The sequence below is a fragment of the Alligator mississippiensis genome, chromosome 1 (genome assembly GCF_030867095.1).
Source record: "Alligator mississippiensis isolate rAllMis1 chromosome 1, rAllMis1, whole genome shotgun sequence".
Lineage (NCBI taxonomy): Eukaryota > Metazoa > Chordata > Crocodylia > Alligatoridae > Alligator > Alligator mississippiensis.
This window is the reverse complement of record NC_081824.1, coordinates 213,635,324-213,656,062: the sequence shown is the minus strand read 5'-3', so window position 1 is coordinate 213,656,062 and position 20,739 is coordinate 213,635,324. Positions and strand designations below refer to the sequence as shown.

The window sequence follows — 20,739 nt, the reverse complement described above, 5'->3', positions numbered from 1 at the left end:
TACAGGAGGAAGAAGATGGGAAAGCAGAATGCATTTGGGTGAAGATGAAAGGTGAAAGATGCAGTTCTGATATAATGGTGGGGATTTATTAGGCCATCTGATCAGGAAGAGGAGGTGGATGAGGTACCCTTCAAGCAGGTGGCAAATCTATTCAAAATGGTGGATGGTACTGATGGGAGACTTCCATTTTCCAGACATATGCTGGAAGAATAATGCAGCCAAACATAAAATGTCAAGCCAGTTCCTAACTTGTGTGAAGGACAACCTTTTGTTCCAGAAAGTGGAGGATACAACTAGGGGATCATCTATCTTGGATTTTGTCCCGACCAAACAGGAAGAACTGTGGAGGATGTGAAGGTGATGGGTAACTTGGAAGAAAGCAATCACAATATAGTAGAATTCCAGATCCTGAGTCAAGGAAAGCATGAAATCAGCAAAATTAGGCTGCTAGGTTTCAAAAAGGCAGATTGTATCCAACTCAAGGAGCTAATAAGCATGGTGTCGTGGGAAGATAGATTGAAGGATAAAGGTGCCCAGGAGGGCTGGGAGCTTCTAAGGGCCACAGTATTGGAAGCCCATCAAGAAACTATCTTGATGCAATGAAAGAACAAAAAGAATGACAAAAGAGACCAATGAAGCTGCACAAGGAGCTTCTAAAATGCCTTAAATACAAAAGGAAAGCATACAGGCTATGGAAGAATGGGTGGATCAGCAAGGAAAACCAGGAAACAGCAAGAACCTGCAGGGACAAAATCAGGAAGGCAAAGATAAAGAAGAACTGCACCTGGCAAAGGAGATAAAGGATAACAAGAGGAGGTTATATAAATATGTTGGCCAGAAAAGAAGGACCAAGGAAGTTGTAGATCCTTTATTAACAAGCCAGGAAGAACTCCTAACTGAAGATGCAAAGAAGGCAGAGCTACTCAACAGCTACTTTGCTTCAGTCTTCACAAAAAAATTAAGCTGCAGCAAACACCTAATAAGGATTATCTGGATAAGGAAGGGGGCAAGCTGAGGGAGAAAATAACAAAAGATAAGGTCAGAGAGTTTTTGTTGGGTCTGAATGAATTCAAGTCAACAGGGCCAGATGAACTTCAGCCCAGGGTCCTGAAGGAACTGGGAGAGGAGATCTCGGAGCTGTGGGCAGTGATCTTAATGAAGTTGTAGGACAGGGGTTTTCAACCTTTTTTAACAAGTGTACCCCTTCTGACTCAAAGTTTCATCTCTTGTACCCCCTTATATTTTTTTCTTGTTTTTAAGGGGGAGCAGAATGAGGCCTCTGTGGTGCGGGAGGGGGTGGGGCTGGGGCAGGCGCTGTACAGCTGGGGCAGGACACAGCTGCGAGTAGCTCATCCAGGGGGCACGTGGAGGGGAGGCGACTCTCACCTCTGCGCGCACCTCAGGAGGGCATGGGGGTGGATGCCTCCAGATCTGCGTGAAGGGTGGGGCGGGCTGGGCTGCCCCAGTGGTGGGGGAGGGAGTGGAGCTGGGGAAAGCTCAAGGGCTGCCTAGGGTGGGGCATGGGACTGAGCCACCTGGGGGGCATCAGGGGTGTCTCCCACTACTACGCATACCCCTGGGAGGGCATGGGGGGCATGTGCCCCCAGATCTAAGCAGGGTGGGGCAGGCTGCAGCCAGGACAGTGCTGGGCTCTTCCCAGAGAAGGCTGGGCTGGGCTGCACTTGGGGTGGGCAGTGGCGTCACTGGGAGGAGGTTTGGGGGGGAACTATGGCAAATTCTGGAGTGGCTGCAGCCCCCCACCCCGTAGCCCCACTCCCATAGGTCCCTGCTGTGAGGGAGGGAGTGGGGCAGGAGCAGGTGCTGCACCGCAGGGTGGAACCCGGGATTGAGCCATGTGCACTCTGGGAGGGCATGCGGGGGCATGTGCCCCCTGACCTGTGCTCAGGGCAGGCTGGGGTCAGGGCAACGCTGGGCTTTTTCCAGTGGAGGTTTGGGCCGAGCTGCCTTTGGGGCGGGTGGCAGTGGTAGCGTTGGCTAGTTGGTCTTGCCACTCACCATATTTGGGATCAGGAAGGAATTTTATCTCATGGTCAGATTGGTATGGACTGCTGGAGGTTTTGACTTCCTCTGTAGCAGAGGGCATGCCCTTTACCCAGGACCTCTTGGGTGTATATTGACAGCATTGCCTGCTGAAGTTCCCCTACTTTACCTGTGACAGGTTAGGGTGTTAGGTCTATGCTGTGTCAGGGTTGATGGTAGTCTTATGTAGGGTTTAGCTTATGGTTGTATGGGATGGTTTGAATAGCGATGAGCCTACCTCAGGCAGGGGGTTGAACAAGATGACTGGTAGAGGCCCCTTGCAGTCCTATTTCTCTATTTCCCTATTTCTTTATGACTCTATCACAAAAACCTTCAGGGCTGCTACCTGAGTTTCTGTACTCATGTTTACAGAGTACTACTCTCTTAACATTTATGTTAGTTATTCACTTTGGGGGAGGACAGTTTTACAATCCTCCTTTAATCACAACTTCTTAGGTCACCCCACTGAGGGTTGTAATGCTACTTGGACTGTCACAAGAGAAATGAAGAACCCAGCTTGAAAATGAAAAGGATTATGGTCAGTGCCTTACTAACTGTGGTTCTTTGAATGTTGCCTCTACATATTCATGTCAAATACCTATCCTTCCTCTTCTTGGGATTTCTTTCATTAGACTTTTGGTTTTAGCCAAAAAAAAGCTTAAGGCAGTTGGTATATGTAGATCATGCACTATGTTCAGAAAATTCCTGATGCTTGTTGAGAGGAAAGAGGAGAAAAGGGAAAGCATCCTTATGACTATGAATATGCAGAGATAACACTTGAAGGATTTCAGCTGTAAGTTGTGGAGTGTCTTTGAGGTGTGGGGTTATTTTGTTGTGTGTTGTTTTATTAACATCACCTCATATACATAAGTTTTATTTGATAGGCATCTGTTGCCTTGGTGAACTTATTAAATTAATAAATCACAAAGTTTCTAATTTAGAAAGACATCACTTGAGAAATATTTTGATATTTAACATTAATAATGAGTGCCTGCACATCTCTTGTGTTCAAAACTCTCTGTTGACCTTACTGTGATTTCCTGGTGTGCAGGGTTTACAGAATTAGGCCCTAAAAGTACATACTGATATTCATAAACCAGGCTGCTAAAAAGTGACTTTAGGGTTGTGCAGGGCTGGGCAGTTTGGCACACACAAAAGTAATAATTGTGCACGTAAACAACTGCAAACACAAAGTTGGAGGCCGGCCTGAGGCTGTCTGTAAATTTGACCCTAAATATGAATTTATCCTTTCTCATAATAGCAAATATTCATCCTCTTATTATACTCATTCATATATAACACAGAGTTTGCTGATGCTGAAAACTTCACCCTTTATATAAACTATCACCAGTGACAGGGTCTTTTACCACCTAGTTTCCAAGGGATTTCCAGTTTCATTGGTGATGGAAGGTAATTAATTTGCACATGTTGTTTCTTTCCTTCCTTTGATAGGGCTGAGTTTCCATCTGCCATCAAATGTCTTTCTGCCTGACTGAGATGCACCTGTGGTCTTTGAAGAATACCCTACATATTAGGGGTAAGTCAACTGTGACCAGATTCCATCCTTCTTTTTCTGAAGCAAAATAACAAAACCTATCAATGAATATTCAAGTGATATTAAATTCTAAATACACGTGTGAAGTTTATTTTCAAATCATATAAAGATATTATCTTTGAGCATGGTCAAGTTCCTTATTTATCTCATTGAAGCATCCCTTTAAGTTTTGAAGGCTATTAAGTGTACATATAGTTTGGTTCATTTTTTCCTTCTAAGTAAAGCAGCCAGGCATTGTTTTACTATAGGTTTCACTATAATGACTAGTTTGGATGAATGAATATCAGTATTTGAGCTGATTGCAGAGGCATTATAATTTGTACTTTAGATGTAGCAATCCTTTATTGCTCATGCTCTAGCTATTTGGAATAGAAAATTGATATTTTATACTTAGAAGAATATATTTATCTTATTAATCTATCATTCTAATTTTAGGAGTCATTTGAGATACATGACTAATTACCACCCATGTGGAAAAAACCTTTATTCTTCTAACCTTGTTGATGTTAAAATTCAGTGCTCGACAAACCACTGGTTTTGAAGTGTTTGATATCAACACAATGTATATTATGATACCAAGTCCCTATCACGGTTTTAACAAGATGTATTCCAGTAATATTTAAATACATGCATAAATGTATGACTACTGATTCCCTATCCCTCAGTATTCCTTCTCTCCATAAGAGCATTGTGTAATAACCACATATTTGGTCAGAAGACAGACCAGAAAAAAAAATGACAGCCTAAATAAAATAGGTACAATTATCATAATTATTTACAAACATGTTATGGGGCTGCTACATATTAGAACCCTGACCTTTTAAATTTGGCTTCTTTGGAGGAACCAGATCTTTAAAAGATATTTCATTATTTTCAGATCTTTTAGTAATGGATTCCAACTTAAGATGGTTTTGTATATTATTAATGCTATTTATAAAATCACATCTGCAGAGAAGATAACTGTGATAAATTGAAGAGCTATATCCTAACTTATCATTCGCTCTTGACCACTTCCATCATCTGTCATCAGAGCTTATTTTAATATTCTAAGTCCTTGTACAGATATGCTATTTTATTTTAAAATCAACTGTCCATTGACAGTTGATTACTTCTTTCTTCTCTTCTTAAGGAATTCTTCCAAATTCGCATTCTCCCAAGATCAGGATGAGAGAGATTTAATCTTGGGCAAATTTACATTAAAATATTATGACTTTAAAGTCATTACAATAACTCAGAGTGCTCCATAGCTAGAAAGGGGATTGTTGAATTATTGGTAAGGCATCGTGCCAAAGTTCAGGAGTATTAAAAATATAATTGTTGCCTTTAGGGCAGTGATGTCAGTCATCAGGAGACATTCTAGACTATTCTCAGATACACCCTCTACCAATGATCATCTCCTTGTGAAAGAACATGAAGAGATGATGATTAGGAAGGTGGTAAAGGGCATATTTCTATATCAGCAGTTGAGGGGAAAACTATAATGGATATGAAGGAAATGACAGTTCGATGGGAAATTAAGTACTTGTACACATACCCATTGAGTCATTACTTATTGGCTGTTGAGAGTCCCACTTTCATATACCTTATATGGTGTAGGGTAAATAGGGGAAATTGCTTATATACCTTAACATGTTGCTTCCTCTAGCAATACATAATAAAAAAATAAAAGGTTCAGTTTCATTTCTTAAGTTGTATTTTCCCAAATGTTACACAACCATTAATTATATACTTTCTCTCATTTATATAGACAGTGATATTGGGATCCATCAGTACTATGACAAAAAAGAAACAGGTAGAGTATAAATTGTATTTAGCTACAGATGAAAAAACTTTCAAATGTTTAATCTACTTTGTTTAGCTAATGGAATTACATATAAACATAGCTATGAATTTCTTCTTAATATATAGAAGTCTTTATATTTCTCTAAAATAAGGAAAGGTAGAAAGTCTCTCCTGAACAAAGAATAAGAAAATATAGAAAAAGAGTTTCTTCTGAGTAATCTGAACCTATTTTTTTAACATTTTTATTTCATTATATAGAAAGAATAAAGAAATAAATAAATGCGTAGTCTTTAGTCACAAAATACCTTTTATATAGACAGTATAAACCAAACATTGGATCAGTGAGGCTTCAGTGTTACCAAACAATCTTATATGTGGTATAGGACTATTAGTAAACCTAGTTAACAACATGATTTAAATGGATTATTTTGTTTTAGATATGACCAGTTGAATATTTGATTCCAGTAGCTTGTTTATTGGAATCCCAGCAGAGGGCATCATAAACGCATGAGAATGCACTGTCGTTAGTTTCCTGGATCCTTACTTGATATCTGAAATAGGCATTTCAGAGTGAATGATCAATTTTCTTTATCTGATTAATCCTGTTAATCCTAGAAGTTTCATGATGGGCCGAAAGGTCTTTTCAGCTAGAGTTACTTCCTGTTCCTGGCCAGGTTAAAGTGGAGGCTTGTGTGGGCATCCCATGTACTTAGCTTGGTGGTTAATATGCTGTCTCCATGATTCTGATGACAGACTGACTTAGCTTCTGTTCTGGATTCAGTTGCAGCTCACTTCACTATCTGATCAGATTGGAGGCTCAGTAATATTGGCCCACCTGTTGGGCTGCATAAGCCTTTCTTTCACTGCAAATTTAAGATATCTGACTATGAGGTGAAAACATCAGGTCCATTTTAATTTTGTGCAAATTTCTGTGTTTTATCAAAATGTATGAATCGTCTCTCTAATGTATTAATATTTGCTGACAGCAGTTGTGAGGATTATCATTAATCTTTTCATTCTTTTTTTATTTTAGTATCACAAATGAAGTATGGTTACTTAGAAGAGAAGCAACAGCTCATGGAATGTAAGGGCAGTTTCTGACTTCCTTGTTGTAAAACTGCATTATTTTTAATTGCCCATGTCAAAATGCTAAAATAACCCCTTGGCTTCAAACTCAATTTTCTGCACATTCCATACGGTAGGAGATAGAACATCATAGAACTATAGGACATAAAACAATAAAAAAGTTATAACTAATTCTTTCTTATGTATATAGATTTTTTATGTCAGTGATCATGTTAGTCCACATCGCTTCTCATTTCCCTTGCCAAAAGAAAACACAAAAATAAACTTAACCCAGAATTCTTCAACATTTTTATCAATGATTTGGATGTGGGGGTGAAGAGCTCATTGGCCAAGTTTGTGGATGACACCAAGTTGTGGGGGAGTGTGGTCACACTTGAAGATAGACTGCAGATACAGGCGGACCTAGACAGGCTGGTAGGTTGGGCGGATCAGAACCAGATGAGGTTCAACATTTAAAAGTGTAAAGTGCTCCATCTGGGGACGAATAATCTCCAACATCCTTATAGGCTCAATGGTGCCAAACTGACTAGCACCGTGACTGAAAGGGACCTATGGGTAATAATAGACCATAGTATGAACATGAGCCATCAGTGCGATGCTGTAGCCAGCAAGGCAAACAATACTTAGGCATGTATCAACCAATACATCTCAAGAAAAACCAAGGAAATGATTCTTCCATTTTAGTCAGCATTGGTGTAACCGCAGCTGGAGTACTGCATCCAGTTCTGGGCGCCATACTTCAACAAGGATGTGGAAAAGCTTGAGAGACTCCAAAGAGACATTCATATGATCAGAGACTTGCAAGGCAAGCCATATGAGGAAAGGCTGAGGGACTTGGGCCTCTTCAGCCTAAAAAAGAGAAGGCTGAGATGGGACTTGGTAGCAGCTTACCACTACATCAGGGGAATACATGAAGGGCTCAGTGAACAACTGTTCACCAGGACACCCTTGGGGAAAAACAGGAGTAGTGGCCACAAACTCCTGGCAGACCGTTTCAAGCTTAACACTAGGAAAAGCTTCTTCATAGTCGGGGTGTCCAGACTGTGGAATAAGCTCCCTCCAGAGGTGGTGCAATCACCTACCCTGGAAATCTTCAAGAGGAGACTGGGCAGTCACCTCGTTGGGGTCACCTGAGCCCCATTGTCTTTCCTGCCTAGTGCAGGGGGGCTGGACCCAATGATCTTGCAAGGTCCCATCCAGCCCCTTACAATCTATGAACCTCTGAATCTTCATATCAAATTTTGTCTTCAGTTTATTAGGAAACACTTAAATTAGTGAATTTCAACTCTTCTAACACAGAACTTTGATGGAAGTAAAATATATGTTAAAGATCAGCTACATCTATGAAACATTTTTACTTCTGGTTATAAATGGTTATGGCATTTTAATTTATTCTGTTGCAAAACATAAAGTTAAATAAAATCTCCCATCCTGAGTTTTGTAATGACTGCAGAGTCACTAATAATACTATATTTTAGGTTTTTTATACATACACATCTATATGTATACAAATGATAAAACATATAACATACATTATATTACATATATCTCCTGTATTGCATAATACAAAACACATATTACATATATCACATAACATATTACATAAAAGCTATGAAAAATATAATTGCTTTTTATGAAATTTTGCAAGAGTTCCTTTCCTTTAACATTCTATCTCATCATATTGGAATTAATATAGCCAAATTCTTCCTTCAAATACTTATACTAAACTCCAGTTCTCATTAATTCACTGAGAGTTGCACATATGTGTGATTAGAGACAGAATTTGCCCCAGAACTTCAAATCTTCTTGCAACCTAATTCTCAATATGCATGGACAGCTCTTGTTTCAGCAGAACTAATATAGTTGTGCTGTTGGCAGGGCCCAAAATTTAAGGATCCTTATAAGATGTTTACATCTCTTGTGCATCGTGGAACATTGTTCTACATAGACTTCTTGAGAGAAGGGTGGGTTGTGGACAGAGCAGATTTAGTAAATATTGAATGCACTGATGCACCCACCAACTCCATTCCTACTATGTGATGTTGAACGGAAGCACAAGCTATCATGCCTTGTTGATGTAGTTACTATGATGGACTACATGCATCCACTACTGTTCTGTGGTAAGATAATAATATTCTTCCCTCACCAAGCCTTACTAAACTTATCAGCACACAGCCCAACTGTAACGGCTCTGTTCTAACATTAGGATCACCCTACAAAATTCCATATGACAGTTTTTTAATGGGTACACAGGGTCATTTTGTTCATAAATGCTAATTTGGTATTTGTATGAGTAAGTTCGTATTTTTTGCATATTTAGATACATTGTTTGCTTATATGAAGGAGCTTATTGAAAATGTGATCTTATGTGCCTAATTTGTGTTGTTATAAGACACTGGATTTGGTGTTGATGCTGAATTTGGTCCAGTAGATTATAAAGGAAAGTTATATGTCTGTGTGCTTTTTTTGTTTAAATGATATGCATAGTACACAGGTGAAGGATTTTTCTAACATTTCTATTGTAAGACCTTTTCTGTAAACTTGACTGTACTAAGTCATTTGGTCTGAAAGCTGACAGTTCAAAGAATGAAAGTTTCAATCAAGTTTCATTTAAATAGTTTAGACATAAAGGTTTTTCAATTTCACATGTTTTTATTATATACTCATGGGGAACATTTGCTCACTTTTAAATAATGACATTTCATAAGTTATTAGAACCCAGTCGTTAGCCAGGAAACAAGCAAATTGGCTTTGACTCCACAGGGAGCTTTGCATAGCTAAAGACTACAGGGTTAATGTCTTAAGCCAACATTTTCAAAATTGTTTGTTGGAAGTTTGGCAACTAGATCCAATTAGTGAGATTTTTAGAGATGTATGAGTATCCAGGACTTTCCTATGAGTGATCTAAACAGTCATAGGTGCTGATCTGCACTTTTTTGTATTTTCTTTTTGGCTAGGCTTGGTTTGTCATACTCTTAGGACCATATTTTCTGTAATAAATGCTTAAATTGCTCCTATAAGTAATACACTGCAAAATTACCTGTAGACATTCATGCATGCACATTTTGCAGACACAAGTTAGTGTCTGCTTTTGAAAATGTTGCTGTTAATGTTAATTCAATGTAATAGTAGCTGTCTAGGATGAATCAGGAAAGAGTTGACCACTTGCATCTCTCTGAGTTGCACATACTGCACTTGGGAGACTTTCCCATGGCAAATGTTTAGCAGCTGGATAGGATATTCTTCCCTGAAAGCTTTATCCCTGATTGCCATGGTGAAATCATGGTAGGTGAAGGTATTTTATGCTCTCTGTTTCTATGACAGAGCCTTTCAAAAGGATATCATTTGACAGTGGAATCTATACCTGCTTCCCTCCAATTATAAATGCATTTCTGTATAAAGTGTATGTTTAAGATCATTCCAATAAATCTTGTTGACTTTCCTGTACACCAAAATTAAATTTAAAAAACTGTTAAAATTTAGTTTTTGACTGTTTTTTTTTTATTTATTTTTTTTTTATTATTTGCTAGCTCGAGATTATCCTTGGATACTTAAAAACAAACGTCCAGAAAAACTGCGAGATACCCTCAAGGAGCTGGAGGTACCTTTCAGAAAGTTTAGAGTATGGCAACAAATAATCCGGTTTTGAATCCCCTTTCAACAGCTTTAATTTTCATACAGGATCAGCCCTTCTTGTGATGACAAATGTGCTTTTGTCCAGTGGGCTGTTCCAAAACAGTTACATCTTTGTTTGTGTGGCATGCTAATCTCTCATGCTTGAAAATCAGAAGCACTTTAACCACTAGTGACAATGTGTACAGCCAACTCCACTCTCTCTATTTTCTGTTGTCCTTCAGGAGTTGATGCAAAACAGTCAGTGTGTGCTGAGCAAATGGAAGAACAAATATGTCTGTCAGGTAAAATGTTTTGACATGATCTTGCAATGTTAAGTCAATGGAGCTGAACAACCAGTCAGTGATTGATGCTATAGTGTTATAATGTTAACTGGTACAGAAACCCTTTGGGGGGTTTACTGTATAGTCTAGATTTATAAACTGAAACAAACAACACAAAAACAAACTCTCTGGTCATTTTCACTATCAAGAATTACATAAAGGCCTGGTTCTTTGAAATGCAAGTGCCTTTGCTTCCACAAGAGTAATGAGAGTTGAGGGTATTAAGTGCCTCATCATTTGGGCCCATGCAAAATCCGATGTTAAAACATATACATGGGCCAAAATATTTTAATATTCTTTTTATTACATATCAGCTATGTACATGTCTGCATCTAAATGTTTATTTTATATACAGTGATTGATGATCAGTGTTGTGTAAGAACCGAGATACATTGCACAATATGCCCTTGAACAAAGGGTATTTTGGCATACAGTGAATATTTATCTGTCCTCTATACCTGTATACATATCTCTGTGATAAATAGAAAAAGGCCTGTTTAGGGCTGTGCGAAGCTTTGATCGCTGATTTGATTCCGAGGAGATTCGGCCCCATTTGGCAGCCCCTCAAATCTTCAGATTCAGCCAAACCGAATCCGGACAGTGATCTGAATCAACGAATCAAATCACTGTCCCCTGAATCGGGCCGAATCCAAATCGAATACAGCCCGCTTCACACACCCCTACTGTTCACATCCTTATGAGCATGAGGCAGCAGGGTAAGTAGGAACAGTCTGACATAACGAACTCAAGAGCTTATTCTGGAAATATAGTTAGTGTATTTTATCCATTTAACATTTTTGGTGCTCGTCAGTGTTTGTGAGAAATGTGTATCATGTTGCATAATCCTTCAGCATGGCAATTACGTTTTTAGTATTGTTACTAATAGAATTCTAAGAAGAAATTTTATACTTTGCACACGCACAATATTTTTCCTTGTAAATATAAATAGTTCCAAATATGTATGGGACTGTTAAATATTAAAATTAACATATCCAAGATGCATGTTAAAGAAACATTTTATTTGTTTTTAACAATTAAAAAATTGTTAAATGTCTGCTATGCTAAATAGAATAAATGGCTTTCTAAAATTTGGCAGTTTAATGTATCACTAGTAAGAAATCCAATTCAAATCCCATTTATACCATTCAAATCCAATGTCTAATAACAGCAAATCAGTCTAGTAGAATTTGTCAGTGAATGTTAATCTTTTAAAGATCATTTTAAATATCAACGATGCAGTTACTCAGGACTTCAGAATTTTTCTGGACTTTTGCTAAGGGAAGGAAAAGAGTATATATAAGAGGTACCAAGTCAGGATCAACCCTAAGTGTAATAGTGTCTTACATGGGAAAAAAATTACTATTTGTCTCTTTTCTTTAGGCATTTTGATGTATTTCTTCCTCTTTCAAGTCAGTTTCCCCATTTCTTTTTCCTTCCCATTATATGTCTCCCTCTGATCTGTCACCCCTTCTAGGGACTGCTTCCTAGTATATGGACTACTTCCTGCTGGAATTGTATTACACATCCTTAAAACACAACACCTTAAATTGCCCATTTACTTTATGTAACGGTCAACCCATTGACTTGGGTTACCCTGCTTTCTAAATAGAAAAGAAATGAGAGATTGCTGATTTCTCCTTTTAATTATGTGTTCTGACACTACATTGATGGGGCCATATGAAAGGATACCTAGGCTATTTATATAGGTTTTAGTGACATATTGTATGTGCAAGTTGGCCAGAGTTGAAAAGATATTAATAGTAGGTATTTCTTCACCATCTTTAGCAACTTTTTTTGTTCTCTCCAAGGTATCACAACTCAACAGAGATTTCCTTACAGTGAGGGTTTAGAATTGAACTTTCCCACAGAGATTTAGAAAATTGAGAGAGCACTGCCAAAACAGTTGTGTTATCCTGCTTTCTGTCACCCTTATTGTAAACTGTAGGATCTCGAACACGTGAAGATAATAAAGAGGAAAATTAATCAATGGCAGAACTCTTAGTAGGAAAACTTGCAAAATGCCTACTTTAAAAATGTATCAATTTTTATATTAAATGATATCTATACTCTCTAGCTCCTGGTCTTCCTTATAGCATTTTGTAAAGGTGACCAGATCTCTCCCTTCATGATTTAAACAATAGCAGTTGTGAAAAGCATTGTGGTCTCTGACAATGCAAACCCATGGTTTTGAAACAGTGACAATGAATTTTAAAAAATGAAAAAAACCTCCCTGTTTAATTTGTTAAACTTTCTGAAACATTACTTGACAGAATGAAAAAAGCTTGAAAATTTTTAATAAATTTCAAATAGGTGTATAATTAACTTCTTAGTAAAAAAAAATAAAAAATAAAAAGCAAATCAACGGTCTTTATTCCATTTATATATTACCCTGGACGAATAATTAAACTGACCTATATTCTAGTACAGAAAGACATGCTTTACATTAATTTGCCACAGGTAAAAAGGAAAGATAGTGAAATATAGTGGAAAGCAGCAAGTAAATGACAAAGATAGTGAAAAGTAAATTACTTTACACAATACTTATGATTTTCACTGGTCTGGACTAAATTCAAATGTATGACAACATTCAAAGATTTACTTGCTTGATGGTCTCAGCTTTCTGTTCCTCTGATCTTACACAATTTATGGATGGATATCAAATCAGTAAGATTATAAAAAGTTAAAATATTTAAAACCAACAGCCATGAATTTTTTTCTAAATTTCCCAGTGGAATTCCTGAATCATAAGGAGGTTATGTTTTCTCTTGTAATAACGAACTAGTACTGTCAGTGTCTCTCTGTTAGGCTGTTGCCCCTTTTGGCAAGGTAGAACTGGGAGTAAACAACTAAAAAGAGTTGTAATTACTACAGGTTATCATGTGAAGGAGTAATATAGCTTTTATCAGATTTTGTGAGAAGAAAGCATAAGATAATTCTTCATAGGCCGTTGAGACTTCTGTCTGTAAAAAACTAGATCTTCACTGTGCTTCCAGGTTTAACCAGCCCCTTGAGCAAGAAATTAGAGGCCAGATATTTTCAGAAGACTGAACAGGCATGTGGCTACTAGAATTAAATGTGAAGTCACTAGGTTGTATATGCAAATGACCAGTTAGGCTGCATGCGGAGTCATTGTGTAAGGAAATCGTATGGCTAATTCATGCCCATATTTATGAAAATCTGTCCTCAACACTTTAAATTTAATCCAAATTTAATGTACATGACTACCTAGAATTACCACTTAATTATAGGTTAGCTCACACATTTTGAAAGTTTTATTTGATGTCTGAAATCTGCTGCCATCACCTTTTGCGATGTATACGCATGGCTCTTCACACTTTTATAGTTACTGCTTGTTCGTTGTCAAAAGACTCCACTAACTGTGTTCTTTATTTCTGAAGTCCTGTATATACGTTCAGATATTTCTTGCATCTTCTGGAAATACAAAATATGTCCATTCACATTACCATACTTAAACTGTACTATGCTTTTTTTAAAGGTTTTGGGATGTTTACAAATGTTCATTTTTACCAGAAGAAATTTCTTCCAGTAGAAAAGTAGCCTGGGAGCTGTACTGTATAGACTTTCATCCAGTCCCATGGATGGAGAGCTTCACAGGTAACTCTCCATTGATAGCCTGTCTGCTCTTTTGCCTAGGAAGGGGGAAGACTGTCCAGTGGCAATTGGCAGCTGCTGCAGACAGTGGGAGGTGGGGGAGGAATTTCCACCCTGAGAAAATGCCCCCAACCCCATCCCACCAGTTAGCTAATTGGCAGGAGAAGGGCATCTTCCCATGGTGGGAACCCTCCCAGTTCTCCCTTGCAGAATAGCCTGGAGGAGTGCTGAGTAGAATGAGTGCAGAGAGAGGAAGGGAGCACTCAGCTACAGCAGCAACGCTCTAGGGGCACAGCAGCCATGCTACTCTGGGCTGACCTACAGCAATGCAGTGAGGCAGGGGCATTTCACTGTGGTGGCAAGACGCCTCAGCCTGCTTCCCCCTGCTCTGCTCCAGGTCAGTTGAGTGGTGCGGATGAAGCCAGAGGGGCTGGTAGCCTGGCTAGGAAAAGCATCTGCATTGTTGGCTCTGCCCCTCTCACTTGTCCTTGCCCCTCTGGCACACAGCTGAGTGGCAGAAGCAGTGATTTAAAAGCCAGAGGGGCCCAGAGCTGGATGTGCAGAGGCTTTTCGCAGCCTGGCTTCTGGTTCCTGAGTCCCTCTTGTCGCTTTGCTGCCAACTGACTGGCAGAGTGACAGTGTAAAAGCCAGTAGCCAGGAACAGGGCTTGGAGAAAGCCTTTCTGAACCAGTTCCCAACTCCCCCTTCCCACTCTGCTTCCCAGCTCACTGATGGGAGCCAGCAAAGTCCACTGCCTCTTCCTGAAACCAGGGACTGCCCAGTTGGGGAAAGAGGCAGGGAACAGTAGCTGCTATTCCCCTTACCTCTCAGGATAGGGAGGAGGAACTGCTCCCTACACCTTGTCAAGACTGGGGTGACTCTGGTCTCAGGAAGTCACAGAGCGTTTTTCCATGGCTTTACTTGTCCTGGTCCCCAGGATGAGTTAACCCAGGGGAAGGTGTGCAGCTATTCACTCCCAGGAGTGATTTAACCCTGGGTTAAATTGCTGGGTTGTTACTGAGTTATTTTTCTCCTGGAGTGGCCATTTTTGCTTCAGGGAAAAAACCCTGAATGTCTGCACACTCCAGGTTTCTGCTGGGAGAATGGCACTTCTTCTGATAGAAACTGAACATATGTACCTGGCATTGATATTTCCATTTGAGAGAGTTTAGTAGAGCCCTAAGGGGACTAAGCTCTGTTCTCTAGCTCTGTACCTAGTAGTCCTAAAAGCATCTGAATATACACTATTTTAGTAGTGCAGTTCAAAATATAAACTTTGATGACATATGATGAGCTGCTGAAATAATACTGTACATTTCTGTGAGTTGTTGTCAAAAGAAAAAAATAAATAGATGCATGGCAAGAAAAACAGACAAAATGTCTTTATAATACAACCTACTGTATTTTGTATAATTAAATTAGTTTTTCCTTTCTGTTCTGCTGAGAAATAATAATTTAAAGTAAGTCATTTTACCGATATTTAAAGTTTGACATGATGAAATTACAGCTATTTTGGCCCCTTCCCCACTGTCTCCCCTGAAGGTACCAATTCTTAAGGCTTTGGGATGTTTTAAAGTCTTGCCCCAAAACTATAACTGATACTGTGTATGGATGCCATTTATTCAGGTTTTGTCTACAGTGCATATCATGAACGCCGCATGCCCCCGGAGGCTGGGGGGGCATGGTGAGCTCCCACAGGCAGTGGTGGTGCTGTCAGCAGTGGGAGCATGGCGGCGGTAAGTGGTGAACTCCTGCAGGCAGCCACGGCCCTGGGAGCAGCGACAGGAGGGGAGGTGGCGAGTGCTGCCTGGTGGTCAGTGACCACCCATAGACGCCGCCAGCAGCATCAGTAGTGGCCAGTGGCAATTGGGTAACCCCCGCAGATGCCACTGGCAGTGTCGGCAGCTCCTTTTTGTAGGGGTTGCCCCGCCAAGCTCAGGGGGTTCACGTGCACCCTCTATGCCTCACCAATGGTGCATATGTGCCAAACTGAGATCTAGCTGAATAATCTGTTTCCCAACTTCTTAATTTTTACACATGCTTTACAGACAGAATTAGAGACTTGCAGGTATTTGTATATTTTACTGTGTAAATGCCAGGTAGCAGAAGTGTCTGTTGCCAGTTAATAAAAATTTTATATTTCTTACTTAATTACTGGTATTGTAAGTTTTATTTTCCTGCATGTGTACATAAATAATTTTTAGGTTGCAATTATTTGTGTATTAGAGCTGAGTTCATACATATGTGATATGATCTGCTATACACGCAAACAAATTGCTTTAGCAAGCTATATCATGACATATTTGATATTTGAATCAAGATGCGTGTGGCTACAACATAATGCAGGTTAGTACCTATTGTCAGCTAGCAACAGGAACATTGTCCTCCGTATTATCTTATTTTGGCTGCATTTAATCATATCCATCAGTTTAGCATGTTTTAGAGATTCAGGACTAATCACAAATACATTGTTTCTTGTGAAATATTAACATGTAACAACAGTAACTTCAGCTGTAACAAGGCAGGCAACAGAGTAATTACAGTGGGGTGGGGGACAAAGCAACCTGGATTGAAGAGGGTGTGGGAAAACCCTAGGAGTCTGCTTGAACAAGAAATCATTTGCCGTTCTCTGTCCCTTTGCATGTGTCTTGGTCTAGATGGGACTGGGTAAATGGAAAACAGTGTGGAGAAGTATTTGTTTACAGCTATTTGACAAAAGCAAATCCCATCTGTACTCTATAGCTGTTGCTCTGGGCACAAGGAAATAGGATGGTAAGAGTTAAGTTGCATATATGAGGAGTCAAGGGCTATGGGTTTAAGTCAGGAAAGCACTTAAGCACATGCTTAAGTTCCATTGAAATCCTATGCTTAAATGCTTTGCCCAGTGGAGAGAGAGTTATATGTGTGCTTGAGCACTTTGCTGGGGAGGTTGGTTGTGTTCCATCAGATTTCTTCTGCATATCATGAAAGGGGCATTTTAGCATGTATAGTGACTATGTGGCTTTACCAACAAGAGCGCTCCTCAAACTCTACCCCTCCACAAGCTAGAGGTACTCTCTCTTCCTACTTCATGTATTCACATTCATAATATTTTTCCTCAGGCTGAACCAGGAACTAAGCCCAAAACTCTTGAAGTCATGCCTATATTACTTCTATATAATTTATTCTGTAACATACTGAAGTTGCTACTGATTTATATCCATTTATTCTTCTAAGTATTCTTCACCTTGAAATACTTCACTTTTTGAGATGTATTCCATTGTCATATGTTTGTTTCCTTAGTTTAATATTAGTTCTATTAGATGGCATGTTTGAAATGTCCTGTGTAAACAATGCCTTTAGTATTTACTCTTTAATTCCATTAGTGACAATGGAAAGCAATTTTTGGCGTTGGATCATTGTCTGTGTATTCAAGCCAAGTTTGCACCATTCCCAATTAGAGTTATGTTTGTTCACGCTCGTTGTTACTGTTCCTGTCTACCACACTATTTGAGTTTGACTATGCAAGTTTACACACATTGCACTTAAACGTTACCACAGTCACACAATATTCTTAAGCATCTGAAGGTTTTTTAAGGTTTGGTTTTTTTACGCAATGTATACATGTCTAGGTTTCGGATTACTTCTTTTAAAAGAAAAAGAAAATAAATTGTTCTGTTGTACTTAAACACCTCCTTACATCTCATGGCAAACTTTTTTTAAAACATGATATATTATATGTGTCTTGGAAAGCGATATGTATGTATGTAGACTGACATATACTGTATTCTCTCACATACAGCATGCCCCCAAATAAAAATTGCACCTTGTTTTTTGGAAGGCAGAATGTGGAAAAAAAGATATTTTTTCAGAAGTATGGCTGACATTGAGAGAGAGTAAATTGTCCTGGGAACAGAGAATGTCAATGAAGTGTAGCATCAGGAATTTTCTGGTGTCGCAGACTATCTCCTGCAATGACACACTTCCTGGCACACTATGTTCCCAGGATAACTTATGCTGTCACTGAAGGTTAGGCCCCAGATGCTTGCAAAGGACAGTAGTAAGGCTGTTACTTTATTATAAGTAGTTTTTTATACAAGTTCCTGTAAATAAAGTGTTGTTTCCACATTGGAAGCCTCATCAAGATACTACCAGCAGCTCACTTGCTGCTTCAGACACAAACTACAGTGCTTGGACAATAGCTATGGTTATGAGAGAGTTAACATGAGACTCTGCCTCTTCAGTTTGGTGAGCAAACACAAGCAACAGCCATCTTGGCAGTTACTTTTCCAGTGAATTAAATGGATTTCCCATTAGAACACACTCCCTGATATTCGGGGTGCTGATTTTTGGGGCAAAGGTGTGTGATATATATGAGAAAATAAGGTATATATGTCATGTTGCAAAGATATGTATCATATACGTGTATTCATATTTCTACCAGCCTATAATTATTAAACATTAGCGTTTTTCCTTAAAATTTCACCTAGGATTCTACCAGTCAGCTGCTGGTGAGCAGTACTCATGCTGCTGCACAAGAAAGGAGATCTCAATAACATTAAGAATTGGCAACCATTATCAATCCTGTGTACTGATTACAAAATCCTGACCCAAAGCTTGGCCATCCAGCTCAAAATGGTTGTGGCCTTTGTTGCAGGCCCCAAACAGAGCTACCTGGCAGAATCATCCATGCAACCTGTTTCTGCCATGTGACCTCCTGGCAGCCATAGAACAATTTGTCCTGGACATCAGACTGGTCACCCTAGGTCAAGAAAAATCTTTTGATCAGGTCAAGGTAAACATGTGTTACCGACTGAGGGACATGGGGGAAGGGGTTACTATTTCCATTGACATCATGTTTTTTGTCACTGACCAGTATTTCATGCTTGGTCCCTGGGAGGGCCACACACCTTTGCACTTTCACCATTTGTTTTTAATATTTATATAATGTGGGCTTAAAAAGTCAAAGTCTTCTGCTGATGTTTGAGAGCCCTTTTTGTGACATCACATTTAGTTTCCATGGACACCTTGTCACTGTTGTTGCAGCTTTGTAAGGAATATGAAATGAAAGCAAAATATTCCTTTTTAATCCTTCTGTTCCAATCTGTATACCATTTTTCATGCCATTATCCATATTGGGAATAGGCTTTCTCATGTATTCCACCAAACAATTGTTTTTTTTAAGGATATTCTAAAAATAAGATACATTTATCCTAGGATGCCTTTGAACATGATCCACCAAATCATGGAGGACATTTTTTAGAGGAAGATGGGAGGGATATTGATCTCCATCTAGCCATCTGCTGTATAACATCTTTGAATTACTTCTTTAATTTAGATTTCTTAAGCTCTTAGGGGCAAGGACCATATCTTTCTTGCTTTGTATGCTGACCATCCATGACAATTAAATTATCACAAGCAAAACTTTCTTAACTTAAAGCTAAGGTTGAGCAAACGTAACTTCAACCTTTATGGAAGTCAATTGGAAAGAGTGTTTCATTAAATGGAAAAGAGAGAGTGAGAGAGAGAGAGAGAGGGGGAGAGAGAGAGAGAGAGGGAGTGACATTATTGGAGAAACAGTGAAGGTCATCCAAATCTTAGCTCTGCCCCTACTGTGTCATGAGCTTTTTGATATTCTGTCTGGAGGTGATCCTCTACTTGTACAGTTTCTGTGGTGTCTTGAGACCATAGAGCACTGGGGTAATAACTAGCTTCTTATGTATGTCTCTGGCATGAAACAAAACATTTCATTACGACAATAATATTTGCTCTTTCCACATAAATTCTGTAATTTTACTATCCTGGACTAGGAGCATTTTTATATGTAGATATATGCACTTGCTCTGTGACTGATTATACTTGCATATTTCACAGTACATGCATTAATTTATGCACTCATCTATGACACTCATCTCCATGGTATCTGAATACCTGTATGTAAGTGAATTTATCTGCCAACACCTCTGTGAGAAAAAAAATACATGGCATTGTTCTTATACATGAACATCTGTATACATATTACATAATAAACTGAGGAACAAAGATAAAGATAACTGGTCCAAGGTTACACAGGTAGGGCATGTCTGCACATGCAGGCATGTGCATTTACAGCAGCTCAAAAAAAAGTGGTACAAATCTGAGCCAGGGCTTTTTGCCTCAGCGCACATGCCCAGACATGCACTTTGGTGTGGTGCAAGTTGTGCCACTTGGGGCAAAATAACCCTGCCTGGCTCCTCCTGGATCTGCAACCAGGGGGAGCTAGAGCCTGGTGCTGACCCCAGCACTGTAAAAAGCTGCCCTGTCCTGGCCCCATCAGTACAAAAAGCTGCCCTGGCAAGTAGCTCAGGGCTACTTGCTCTCAGAGCTCCTGGAGCCCCGCCAATTGGTATCTGGGGACACTACCCCTTGTGTCACCTGGACTGCTGAAGCAGCCTTGAGAGTTCCCTGCCCCCTCTACCCACTGCAGCAGTCTGGCAGTGGGGGCTGCTGCCTGGCTGTGACCTGCTGCACACCTGCCAGACCCGGATGGGGACTGCATAGCTAGTATTGGCATCTGCCCCTCTGGGCCAGCTGCCAGTGGGCTGTTACTGCAGAGTTGGCCTTTGTGTGGCATTACTGCTATGTGTGCCCCTGCCCAGCTGTCTGGGCAGCTATCACCCGGAAGATGTTCCCACTGTGCTCGCCTGCTTTGAACTGTCAAAGCATGTCTTCCTGGCCCCAATTGTCCAG

General features: G+C 39.6%; 1 protein-coding gene across 3 annotated transcripts in view; it reads left to right on the top strand.

The window, feature by feature from the left end:
* The window catches only part of WDPCP (WD repeat containing planar cell polarity effector), a 292,599-nt gene that overhangs the window by 91,221 nt on the left and 180,639 nt on the right, over positions 1–20,739 (top strand). For all 3 annotated transcript variants that reach the window (XM_014595109.3, XM_019500762.2, XM_019500763.2), the window contains exons 3-7: positions 3,493–3,577; positions 5,343–5,387; positions 6,411–6,461; positions 9,994–10,064; positions 10,321–10,380. In XM_014595109.3, coding sequence (XP_014450595.1) covers positions 3,517–3,577; positions 5,343–5,387; positions 6,411–6,461; positions 9,994–10,064; positions 10,321–10,380 — 288 coding nt within the window. In that variant the 5' untranslated portion in view covers positions 3,493–3,516. The remainder of the gene's footprint in view (positions 1–3,492; positions 3,578–5,342; positions 5,388–6,410; positions 6,462–9,993; positions 10,065–10,320; positions 10,381–20,739) is intronic.